General features: G+C 33.4%; 2 protein-coding genes across 5 annotated transcripts in view; one reads left to right on the top strand and one right to left on the bottom strand.

Annotated features, from left to right (window-relative positions):
- LOC111058137 (sodium channel protein Nach) overlaps positions 1-13,846 on the top strand; it is a 475,868-nt gene that overhangs the window by 99,392 nt on the left and 362,630 nt on the right. The window lies entirely within an intron of this gene.
- LOC111048269 (RISC-loading complex subunit tarbp2) overlaps positions 1,919-13,846 on the bottom strand; it is a 46,846-nt gene continuing 34,918 nt past the window's right edge. For 2 of the 4 annotated variants that reach the window (XM_022334144.2, XM_022334143.2), the window contains exons 8-10: positions 11,663-11,774; positions 6,271-6,444; positions 1,919-3,836 (exon numbers count right to left, since the gene is read on the bottom strand). In XM_022334144.2, coding sequence (XP_022189836.2) covers positions 6,308-6,444; positions 11,663-11,774 — 249 coding nt within the window. In that variant the 3' untranslated portion in view covers positions 1,919-3,836; positions 6,271-6,307. The remainder of the gene's footprint in view (positions 3,837-6,270; positions 6,445-11,662; positions 11,775-13,846) is intronic. The other 2 variants (XM_022334145.2, XM_039440754.1) reach the window with 1 other exon arrangement.

The raw sequence follows: 13,846 nt of genomic DNA, 5'->3' as shown, positions 1-13,846 counted from the left end.
GCCTACCTGCAGACATAGAAGATGATAATCGCATAGTGCTGGAATATATTTCGGTGCAAAGCAATACCATCATCAGTTATGTATCGGAAATATATATCAGCAAGAAAATTGTAATCTTCTAGCTTTTCTTCTGCATCCACCGTAATTAGTTTTTAATTTAAATTTAAGAAACAGTCACGAGTTCCCTCTTTTATACTTTTTGTTGTTTATATAAAAGTAAAAGAAAAAGTATAATTGCCTATATCATAGCTTTGGCTTAAGCCAAATAGGTATTTGGTTTCTCGAATTTTCCAGTTTTGTACGATGAAAGTGTTCTACTAAAGTTGGTTCTACTTTTATTTCAATTTTTTCCGTTCAACCACATTTCTCATCACTTTATTGATTGTACAAAATTGGAAATTCCGTACTCTAATAAGTTTTTCACTCTCTATGTTAAACAAGGCCGCACCGTCACCGTCAAAAGTAAACTGAACTAGTCGGTGACGGCTCGGGCAACAAACACGGTGACGTTGCTGGCGCGCAGCGGTGCGGTAGTAGGCCTATGTGTCCCTACACGTTTGAAAGCCTTGTTTTCTCACTCGCCGTAGTACGTCTGACAATCGGCCGTACCGCGGCGCGGGCTGGGTGGGTTATGTGTGTCCCGGCCATTAATAGTATCAAGCTTACAACATGGGGGATATTATTTTTTAGCTGCATGAAATAATGATAGTACTGGTTGCACAAAAGCCGGTTAGTTTCAACCGTGATTAATTCCACGAGAACCAATCAGAGAAGGCCTTTTTGGAAAGACGGTTTTTCTGATTGGTTCTCGTGGAATTAATCACGGTTAACAGATGTTGTGCAACCGGCAGTTATGTGAAAGAACTCGAAAATTATAATAAATCCTATATACCGTATTTTTTATAAAACTCATGGGGCCAAGAGTATTTTATGAAACATATTTTTTTGTTATAGTCATTCAATCTCAGCTGTTCCAATCCCATGCATGATATCAAGCCGCTAAGTAGATGTTTGCAGAACAAATAAACATATGATTCTCATTACAGCATACTCTATTGCTTAGACCAGTTATAGAATAGACACGGCCAATTGTATATTCATACTGAAAGTCGATGAAGCCAACATCTACTGACATATCGCCAAATCGTGACGTCAGCATCGGATAGAAAACTTTTCTGTAGTTTATATTGTTTTCCATATCAGATTTTGTCTATTCCAGCGGGAGTTTACCATTTTAATGAATAATAATTTACATCCTTCTGAAATAGACACAATCTGAAAGTTTTCTATCCGATGATGACGTCACGATTTGGCAGTAGCTGTTGGCTCAGAGGCTAGACTTCCCAACGTGTCTATTCTATAACTGGTCTAAGCTCTACTGTAATGAAACCATATGTTTTCTTGACAGTCGAGTATGTTTTCTAGTTCCAGCTGTCGAGTGGATTATAAATTGCATGCCATGACGCATGCAAATCAATAACTCAATGTAACTTGGTGAAAAATCAGCTGCTGTGTGGACTATCAATTGCATGCCTCATTGACTGCAATTTTTATGCACTATTAAATGAAATATTGATTGCATGCAATAATTAACTAAAATAACATAGTATTGTAAGTTCCCTTAGTTTGTAATGTTTTTTTTTTGGAAAATAAAGTTCATTTCATTTCATTGTCTCTCGACCTTTCTCTGTTTTGAACTCGGGCTGTCCTGTTGCCAGTATGTCTTGAAGGAGATTAGCTTTTTATGCTAGCATTTTTGATACACCAACCCCAACAGCCATTAGCCGTTTTCACACCGATATCTCGCCGACACGACATACAGACAGGATTTACTCAGATGGACAGTATAAGAGGAGGCTGTGGTTTATAACTGCGCGAGGTTCACAGAACTACTACAGCAAAAATGAAATGAAACTTCAACGTTTTCAACAGAACTTTATTTAACTGATGAAAAATCCAGTAAAGAAAAGAAATAACACTGTACCTAAGACAAAGTAAATACAAATGCTTACAGTTTTGAAATAAATCTACAGCAAATCATATTACTATACTTGTATTACCCAATAATCGATAATAATACATCGATTTTGTAATAACGACTACACTAACTCAAAATGTATCTTACAATTAGTACTAAAAATAATTTAAAACTCATGATTACACTACATAATTTATTTATTTTTTGATAAAATTACAAATCATATGGATATGATCGGGATAAAACAACAGGCATAGCCCAAAACTATTCTGTTCCCAAATTTTGATAAATAATAATAATGGTGGTAATTCAAACCAATAATAATAAGTAGAAACTTTTCGGTAAAGACTTTTAGAGAAGAGAATTTAGATTTTTAAAACATTTTCATTTTTGAATATGCTAGTCTCAATGTGATGACAAGAGTATAAAAGAATACTCTTCAATGTTTGATTCCATTACAAACTGCTTGTTAAATAATCACTTTTGAACAATTAATTACGACATAGCAGTCAGGTATTTACATAAATAAAAGCTATTAGCTTCTACTTACATTAGTGTAGCGCTTTCGGACACTAAAATGGAATTAAATTTTAATTTCGGACACTAAATAGCCAGTGTTGATGAAGGGCCTAGTGTCCGAAAGCGCTACACTAATGTAAGTAGAAGCTAATAGCTTTTATTTATATAAATGCCTGACTGCTATGACGTAATTAACTATTCAAACGTGATTATAAAAGAATATCAATAATCCGTGAGTAATTTTTTTAAAACTTTATAAGCATTAATACACTGATAATATTAATTATTATTCAAACATCAGGAATCAGAAGATAAAAATCTTTGTAATAAGAGCAATCCAGAAAGTGACATTGAAAACTAGGTTGTTAACTAGTACAACAAATAAACAGTTTCTCTAATATAACCAAAATAATGCAATCAAATCTACTTAAAATTATCACTAATCTGGAATCACTGCAATTCTTAAAGTTGTATCAAAACAACAAAGTAATATCATACAGTAATAATAGACAAAGAGATATTTTCTCTAAAAAATATCAAGTTTGGTGTAGCAACTTAGATCAACTAAAATTTATCTAAAATTTCGAACTGATGCAATAATTCTGAAAGTGTTAACAAAACAAAGTGGACCATACACTAATCGAGAAAGAGATATTGTCTCTATGGCAAAACTTATTTTGAATTCAACTGGACAAATTTCAACATCTTGTGTTTATTATTGAATTAAAATTACCTTAAATTGAAAAACAAATGACAATTTCGTTCGAGAACAAATTGTAGACAAAAAACAGCTCCACTAATCTTATCACAATAATGCAATTAAGATAGTTTAAAATATAACAATAATCTGAAAAATTGGTGCAACACTGAAAGTTATATTAAAACGACAAAGTACAACGATAGAGAAAACATAGCATAAGTTATAACATCATGCTATAATTATTCTCTATAGTGCAGCTCATTTTGAATTTAATCTTTCAGTATTGTGATGTGACTGACGCAGTGAATTGAAACAGATTAAATTGAAACACAAATGACATCATTTGAAAATATCATGTCATTCTTATTCAAGAACAAATTATGATGTCAAGAACATCACTTTCAAATATCATGTCATTTTTATTCAAGAACAAATTATTTTTTCAAATTCTATGAAAAATGAACTAGTTTCACTAATCTAATCAAAATAATACAAATAATAATATCATTAGAGACTTCAATTTGAAAATATCAATGTCCGACTAATATCTGAGAGGAAAACAATAACCTATCTAACTAATCTATTTATCTTCATTACATGGAAATAATGATGAATATCCTGGAATAGTAGACAATCAACCTGAAAATGAATACAAATAAGTTGAAAAATTAAAAGTTACAAAGTTGAATATCACAAGATCAAATAATAATAATCTTTATTGCCAAAAACATTGCATTCAAAATAATACTCAATCATCTAGAGCATAAACTAATAATAATAAATAGATATAATAAATTATTTCATCAACAATAATTGAAGAGCTCAATTCAAAACCTGCTAAGTAATTTTTTCCGATTTCTGTTTTTAGGTTATATCTCATCAAAACATATAGCCTATGGCTTTATCATTTTGCTAGTGTGTTTCTTGCCAAAACCTGCTTCTTAAAGCTGTAATCACCATTCAAACATTATTTTTTTCCATACCTGTCAAGTCAACTAGTCGTTTTTTTCCAATCCATGCCATGTTTCTGCGCATGCGCAGTTTTATTTTTTTTTACAAAAAATGGTTAGATAAACTGAATAACAACTTTGAAAATAATACATATTAAGCTGCGTTTACACCAGAGTTAATAACACAAGTTTTTAACATTTTTGTTATCAACTGATGTTAATTACAAAAGTTAATAACATCATGTTCAGTTGCGTTTACACCGGAGTTGATAACATGAGTTATTAAGAAAAAGTTGTCAACTTGATTGAATCGACAAAAAATTCTCTTGAAAAAAGTTGATAACTCGTGTTTTCAACAGAAAATTCCTTGTTATTAACAAGATTTATGTTATCCATCGAGAGTTGGTAACTTTTGTTAATAACAGGTTACTATCTTCCCCGCAATCCCCTCGCCCAGCATCCCTACCCTACAACTACAGATGTTCCCTAATAACTACAGCTGCAGACAAAACACGTGACAAAGTTATTAACTTTTGTTGATAACAAAACTAGCAGCCAAAAGAAAATGTTATTAGCTTATGTTGAAAACTTTTGTTTTAAACTCTGGTGTAAATGCATTTTTTACATTAGATCATAATGAAGATTAATGATTTTAATGATCACACACATGTTTCAATTTAAATTTGAAGACAATTTTTTGCTTTTTATTCCGGCTTTTATATCATATGAATAGTCTCGTTAAATGAAATCATATGGAAGTCAATTATATTGATAACAAGATCTTGTTAATAACAAGGAATTTTCTGTTAGAAATATGAGTCTTTATTAATTTTGTCAAGAGAAATTTTTGACGATTCAGTCAATAACTGTTGTTATTAACTCCGGTGTAAACGCAGCTTTAGTCTTCTAATGATGAATTAACTTCCAGCGAGAATTAATTGGCACAGAGCATACAGTGATTCAGCAACAGTTTTTCCCAATTTGCTAACAAATTATGTTTTTGACTTAGCAGGTTTTGGAATGGAGCTCTTCAATTATTAATTTTCAAAAGAATTAACAATTTGGTTAAAATTAAAAAATATTTCGGCTGAATAATTATTTAACTGCCTCAAATATTGTAACTTATTTATTCGTTTGTACAACAGATCATCACATTTCAGTTATCATCACTGATATTAATATATATGAGGAGTAAGAGAAGAAAGGGGATTGATTGATTAAGTACTTTATTTATGTAGATTACAATATATACTGGCTTATACACTTATATACAAGAGCTTACAATACAGCAAAATTATAGATGAATTTACATAATATAGACTAAGAAAATAATTATTGAACTGTATATGATATGAAAAAGCAATTTGTAATATTATAACTATGGATAATTATTTTGTTATGCATCTACATAAGTTGGCAGAGCTTTGGACATATCAATGTCCATTCTTCGGAAAGAATATTAAAAATATCCTTCCCACTAACTCTACCAAAACGTTAATTTCATTAATTAAACTAAGGGTTTATTTATAAATGGAAATATTGTAAAAGTTTTAATTAATATGAATATTTAAGAGAAAAAAAACGAAAATTAATAAAGTAAAATAATTATATAGGTAGAGGAGTGGGAGTAGGAGGAGTTGGAGGAGGAGGCATGGAAGGAGACGACAAAAGAAGAACAAGGAGAAGATAGAAGAAGACAGATGTCAAAGAAGAAGACGAAGAAGATGAAGGAGGAGGAGAAGAAGAAGAAGAAGAAGAAGAAGAAGAAGAAGATGAAGGAGTAGGAGGAGGAGAAAAAGAAGATGACAGAAGAAGAAGATGAAGGAGTAGGAGGAGGAGAAAAAGGAGAAGGAGAGGAAGAAGAAGAAAAGAATATGACAGAAGAAGAAAAAGAAGAAGAAAAGAAGATGACAGGAAAAAAGGAGACAAGAAAAAAACAAGAACAAGAAGATGAAGGAGGAGGAGAAGAAAAAGAAGATGACAGAAGAAGAAGAAGAAAAAAAAAGATGACAGAAGAAGAAGAAGAAATCACAAAGAAGAAGAACAAAAAAGTAAATGAAGACTGAGAAAAAGAAAAGGGAGAAGACAAAAAATGATTGAATATTATTACATTGAATACTTACATTATAGAGGTGTTGGGTGGTTGGGTGGGTTTGCAGTTTACTTTTTGGTCATAATCTTGAGGTACTCGAGAGCGTTAAGGGCCGCCTGCGTTTGGGCCTCCTTGGAGGTGGCGCCTTGTCCGTGGCACACGGCCACTGGCAGAGTCGACAGCTGCACCAGGCACTGGCATTTGCCTGAAACACATCCAACATCTACATAAATAAGAGCTCCAACATTTAGGGCCGGCCGGTTTCCGAACTCAACATTTAAATAAGTTCTATCTCCGCGACCTCAAGACCGTGAGACTGAGTCGAGCGTCGACTTGAGTTGCTTAGTGCCGTGCATTTTTAATGAAAGTGAGGTTATGTTTTATAAAAGTGATGTTTTATTATTTCAAATAAGAAAATAGTAAGAATTCGAATATAAGACGATATATTCATAATGGGTAATTATCATAAAATTTGTTACATGCGCAGTAGTGACGAATTTTATCTCATATCTTTATATATAAAAATGAATGTATGTTTGTGTGTTAGTTTGTTTGTTCCCTATAGACTCGAAAACTACTTGACAGAACGGCATGAAACTTTGGGAATATGTTGGGGATGGTTTCTGACCAGAAATTTTAATAGAGGGGGGGGGGGTAATAATAATTAATATATTAAAATATATTTTACAGTCCTATGCTTTCGAAATTATCGGCCGAGCGGCTAACGTAGAACGGGAAGATCATCATGATTCAAGATCATGTTCATAATAAATAAATGTTTTGAGCAGGGATACTTTCCAAAGGAGTTCAGAATTGCTAGAGTTGTCCCACTCCACAAGGGCGGAAATGTACGTGATCCATCCAACTACAGACCAATAAGCCTGCTCAGTGGCCTTTCTAAGATAATGGAGAAGATAATAAAGACAAGATTTGTGAATTACCTGAGTAAGTTTGATATTATTCATAAAAATCAATACGGCTTCCAAGCCGGCAAGAGTACACAGGATGCTATATTGCACCTTGTAGACATAGTAGCTGATAATTTTGCTAAAAATAAGAAAACTTTAACTGTCCTACTCGACCTGGCAAAAGCCTTTGACACTATTCCACACGTGACACTGCTAAAAAAACTAGAGAATATTGCGATACGTGGCACGGCATTGGATTTGTTCAAACATTATCTTAAAGACAGAACACAAATCATTTCAATAGGAAACAAGTCTGATCAAATAAATTTATTAGAATATGGCGTATCGCAGGGAACTGTACTTTCTCCAGTGTTATTTCTTGTTTATATGAACGATATACTCAAACTCAACACACAAGATGGGAAGATAATTTCATTTGCAGATGATACTATCATGACTTTCACAGGCTCTACATGGGAAGAAGTGAGAGATCTTGCTTTGGAAGGGTTGAAGTCTGTTAAGTCATGGTTAGATATGCACAAGCTTACTTTGAATCATAAAAAGAGTTAATTTATTGCTTTTTCCCCAAATGCTGGATCCAGACCAATAAATTTAAGTTTGAAAATCCATGATTTTTCATGTCGTTTGCCTGCGCTGGCCCCTTGCTCCTCCACTTGGGGAGGTGGATCATGCCAAGTATTTAGGTGTTATAATTGATTCTCATCTAAGGTGGAACTACCATATTGATGACAAATGTAAAAAATTGAAGTATCTAATTTTCAGATTTTATGAGATTAATTTGTTAAATGACATAGATATAGCTAAATTGATCTATGTGGCATATGCGCAGTCTGTCTTGCAATATGGGATACTGGCCTGGGGGGGGGAGCGGTCAGCTGTCATATAAACAAAATTTTTGTGGTGCAGAAACACATAATAAGAGCTTCCCTGGGTAAACCTAGACGTAAGTAATGAACTTTTTAGAGAATTGGGAGTGCTCACTGTTAAAGAATTGTATTTTAAAAGTTTGATTCAATATATAAATACATGTAATTTGAGGCTCAACATGAGAGACACACCATACAACCTGAGAACAATGACCATAAACCAGATTAGGATGGATCTAAATGTATGCAGGCAACAATTCAAATACAAAATTGATGTAGTTATGCTCCTGATTCCAGTGAGGATCGTAGAAATCAGCTGCAAAAAATATTATTCTACAGAATTGGATCACTGGTTGAGGGAAAATGGTGATATACTGGAGACTTTTTGATGACCTCAAATAATAGTTGTTTATCCCAAAACAGAAATAACACAAAAAAACATAATAATAATAATAGTAATAAAAATAGTCAGAACGAATCGAAATAGTAATAATCTGACTAAATGGTAATAATAAAACATAAAAAACAAATAGTAGTAATCAAAACAGAAATAAACACACAAAATAAGACATAAATAATATAATTAAAATCACTGTACCTGGAGCAATTTTTCAATGGGTTTCTTTTTTTTATTCATATTTTGGTTGTACTCCATTTTGTTTGTCTACATTATTGATACTATTGATTGAAGTATGCAATTCAAATATTGATTGTTAATTAATATAACAATATTGTAATTAAAGGGGTGCTTTTGACGTTGGAATTGTTAATATTATCAAGTGATTTTTTTATATTTAGAGGATGTCAATGTAATGTTGATTTTTTTTTGTTTCGTACTCAGTTTTTAACTTTCTGATTGAATGTTAGGCTAAGTGAATTCTTCGAGATGATTGTAATACTGTTTCTTTTTGCTTCTTCTACTTTTGTTTTAGTTTTCATATTTCTAATTAAATTTCTAGTAAATATTGTATTTTAGTTAATTATGAAATAGGACAACTCGCATCCGCGCTCAGATTCTTTCTTTGCGGATGCTAATTTTTCCATAAAATTGTAATTTATATTTATGTTTGTGAAATGTATTCTGAATGGAAATAAATTTGATTTGATTTGATGTTGTGATAGTATGATTTAGCATATCTAAGCTTACCAGCTGTTATAAACACGTCACTCTGTGATAAAATTGTTTACTGGTATTAAAACGGTAGTTTTGAGCACATAGGAAGTCCGTATTGAGATGTAAATGAAAATATTAATAAATTGTCGGATAAATTTCATGATTCACCAAATAAAGTCAAGTGTGACATGAGATACATTGACTTTTTGGCGGTACGAAGTTAGCCACTACCTCCGTAAATAAAGCCATAGTGTATGACAGGTGGTTGATGGTAACGTCAGCACAGGTAGGGCTCCTACACCAATAAAAAAACTAGTTGATATAGATCAGCTGGAATCAACAAATTTTTATTGGTGTTGGAACCCTACCTGTGCTGACGTCACATGAATGCACTACGGCTTTGTTTACGGTGGTAGTGAGTTAGCCGGGTAAGCTAGTTTTTAATAATGAGAGGTTAGAAATGGAGAAGCATGAAACTGAAGTGGTGACAATGAGCAAGGAAGTCGTAAGGTCGAGAGACTGGAGTCGTACGATTTGAGTTGAGCCTAAGTAATGCCCATTCAAGTAATACTACCACGAACAGGTTTAATAATTATATAGTTTATTTATTCATATTTTTCACAAAAAACTGATTGGGAAAGAAAAACTAAGGATATTCCTTGTAGGTGGATACATAGAAACCAACTGAGCCAAATGCAAGGCAATATCTTATCGGGTGTACCTGGAAGTATAATTCCAGGCCTTAATGATTATCGACTCTTTCCGAGTCAAAGGATAATCAAAAGTCGTTAAGACCAAAACTTAGAACATTTTAAGCCCCTACTAGGGTGGGATTTAAATTCAAGTTGTAGACTTAACTGAGCAAACACATAACACTTAGGGCCGGGTTCCGAGCTCGGTATTTAGCCAAGTTATAGACTTTGAACAGCTGGAGTCAGAAAATTGGCTTTCCGAAACGGGATGTAGTCGCAGTCCACGTATAAATTAAATTTCGAAAAACTAGAAAATTAAAAACAAAATAAAACAAAGACAAAATAATTTAAAGTTTCAGCTATTTTGAATTATTTAGGAATGTTTCATTTCGTAAAGGAAAAAAGTTTCCAATTATAGAAATGATAAAATAAAGATTATCATAAAAACTGCGACTACACTTCGTTTCGAAAAGCCAATTTTCTGACTACAGCTGTTCAAAGTCTAGAGCTTAGCTAAATCCCGAGCTCTGAAACAGGCCCTTGGCCAAGTTCTAGACTTTAACCGGCTTTAAACTTTGGACTCAAAAAATTAGCTTTTCAAGCCAGGACGTTAACGTAGTCAAGGACTTAAATATAGACTAGAGTTTAGAGATCACACTAGACTCCGGAGTTTATAATTTTGCTTTCAGTGTAAAGGACTTATAAGTCCAAGACTTGAATGATTCTCGTCTCTTTCCGAGTCAAAGGTTTATCAGAAGTCGTTAAGTCCACAACTTAAAACATCATGTAAAGCCTCGACTAGGGTAGGATTTAAATTCAAGTTGTAGACTTGGCTCTCCATTCTAAGAAATTACAGTGATGCCAAATCGTGTAAAATTGCAACTTCATCTAATTTTCAATTTAACGTCAGAATTGGATGTAGAATATCATCCCCAGTATCCCAGTAGTGCTAAGAAGTTTTAGGGCCGGTTTCCGAGCTCGTGATTTTGCCAAGTTCTAGACTTTGAACTTGACTAGCCCCCTATATCAAATTAAGCTGTGTTTTTCTTACGCATTAAGACGTCCCATTATTATGAGAGAAGTAATATCTGAAAGAAAAACATATTTTGAAATTTTACCAATTTCATCAAAAATGTTAAATTTATATTTAATCCTTCAACCTTAACGACCAGTTTCCGAGCTTGGGATTTAGCCAAGTTCTAGACTCTGAACATCTGGAGTCAGAAAATTGGCTTTCCGAAACCCCCCGGCTTAGTCGTAGTTTTTATGATAATCTTTATTTTATCATTTCTATAATTCAAGAGTTTTTCCTTGACGAAATGAAACATACCTATATAATTCAAAATAGCTAAAACTTTACACTATTTTCTTTTTATTTTATTTTGTGATCACTTTTATAGTTTTCGTAATTTAATTCACATGTTTACTACGACTACACCCCGTTTCGGAAAGCCAATTTTCTGACTCCATTCTCCAGCTGTTCAAAGTCTAGAACTTAGCTAAATCCCAAGCTCGGAAACCGGTCCTTAAGGTTGAAGGATTAAAAATAAATTCAACATTTTTGATGAAATTGGAAAAATTTCAAAATATGGTTTTCTTTTAGATATCACTTCTCTCATAATCATGAGGCGTCGTAATGCGTAGGAAAAACAATGCTTGATTTGATATAGGGGGAATAGCTTGAATCACAGCTATCTAATATAGAAGGCGGTGGTAAAAAAGTATCGGCAACTCTGTGGTCTTATCATTTCCATTGACTTTATAACGTGAATCTCACTTTAGCCATCAGTAGGAACTCGCTTCGCTCGTTCAATTAACTTACCAGTGATGCTTTTCTCCTCGATGTCGACATAAGTGACTTCAAACTGCTGCTCAGATGCGATCTCCTGCAGGAACTGAACGTAGTTGAAGGCCTGGAACTTCAACACGGCCGACTAGAACAAAATAAAATTAATTAGAAAAGCTTTTTGTGTAGTTGAGATATTGATATTCATATTAAATGAAAGATAAACTCAGTTTATCAGAGATTGACAATGGTGTAATAACCGAAACAGGTCTTTCTAAAGCTGCGTTTACACCAAAGTTAATAACAAAATGTTAATAACTTGATGCTTATAGATTCTACTAGATTGAACATATCTTATCATACACATGATGAGCATGTGTTTGTCAAGTTCCGTTCAATCTAATAGAATCTATAAAGATTATGTTATTAACATTTTGTTAATAACTTTGGTGTAAACCCAGCTCAAGTATCAATAAATCTGTGTTTTTTTTACAATTTCTTAGTCTTTTTCACTTAATAATTAGAAAAACCTGTATCAAAAACATTATTTAACAAGTTCAAAACAATCATATAATTCAAATCATTGCATAGAAGCATTGAATAAAACTACTTTATAATGCCAAAACCACCAAGAACCGAATTCACCAAAACGAAAATTTGTATTGAGCGCCAGTTGATTCTAGAAAAACAAAAATCATATAAATTATAACAAAACAAGAATGAAGCATATTTTTTTTTAGTACTCAACTGAACAGTATTATCTCTAATTGTGTACGTCTGTATGCAATATATGTAATGAAAGGAAGGACATACAATCTCGAAATTTGAAATAGTCTATAATCTATATAATAATAATTATAATATTGAGGGTGATGCCCACATAAGCTCTTAGGCTTGTGCGTGGGTAATGAGTGAAAGGGATGATGATGAGAGATGACGACTAGGCTACGTTTTAGGTAGTCGGGACCGACGACTTATTGTCTCCTCCGAAAGATGGAGTGGCCGTATCCATGTGATTGTGCTGTGGTCGTAAACTTTTGCCCCGGTCGAGATTCGAACTCGGCTACTCTTGATTGTCAGACCGGTGCGTAATCACTTACTCCAACGAGCCACCCACGTTCTCTCTATTTATATATCTTATACATATTGAGGAGAAAGCCTATTGAGATTTGTAACATTGATGAAAAATATAACAAAATGAAACTTCTCTGACAATCAGCCAATCGGAGGATAATATGTTCTGTGGATTTGGCTCCGTTGGCTCTGTCGTGAATGGGGGTCCTTAAGGGAAGTTCAGTGCTTACAATCTGAACAACTTCACTGTTGTTACTTGGTCACAGCTGATATTTTAAATATGCCTTTTTCAGTCGATTCCCTCGAATATGGTTGGGGTTAGAGTAGCGGTTCGTGGTCTTGACTGTCGCGAGGCGATCTTCACATGAATAAAAAAAAAAAATGGGAGAGGGCTGGAAATGATCTCAACCTTCCGGCAGTCGCGCTGTTGTAAAAAGAACAACAGTGTCAGTTTTTTTGCTGCACAAAACTATTGAATGATGTGGTGTCAGCGAATGATTCACCTATGCATTCCAAAACTTTCCCCCATCACTCCACTGAGTTGCAGTACCAACCGAGCAATGGTTCAGTCTTTAGGTGCCATTTAGTCGCGACAGTGCATAAGTCGCACTGTGCATAAGATAGGGAAAGACTGTATACGGGGACTGTAAACGAACGAACCAATAACATAGAATTGATGGCTTCGCTTGATGTAAATAAATTATTGGGCTATGAAATGGTAATCATCCAAATGTTCATAAGCGTAAAATAATCCAAGAAGATAGAAAAAGTAATTATACAATTAATTAGTATGTTTTGACAGTAAACAGAGTACATAACACTTGGAAAGTTGGATGTTGTAAAAAATACAACATGCGACTGCTCGTGTGATTGAGTAAGGCGCGACTACCGGAATGTTAATTCAATTGAGGCATCCTTGATAAGTCTAATATAATATAGGTTTGAAACGGTTTCTGAGTACAGCGAAATACAGAGTGCCCAAAAAGAAGTCGAAATTTGATCTCCATTTCTAATCTATTGGCATTCATGTCAAAAAAGTAAATTTCTCGAGAATTTGATGCCTTACCAAACACTTATGTTCAACAACTGCCTAATTATGATTTTTCAAAGAAGTATAATAACTCATTCTAATATTTTATCTTCAAG

This window comes from Nilaparvata lugens, chromosome 14 (assembly GCF_014356525.2).
Source record: "Nilaparvata lugens isolate BPH chromosome 14, ASM1435652v1, whole genome shotgun sequence".
Lineage (NCBI taxonomy): Eukaryota > Metazoa > Arthropoda > Insecta > Hemiptera > Delphacidae > Nilaparvata > Nilaparvata lugens.
The sequence above is the reverse complement of the archived record's forward strand: the minus strand, read 5'-3'. Positions and strand labels throughout refer to the sequence as shown.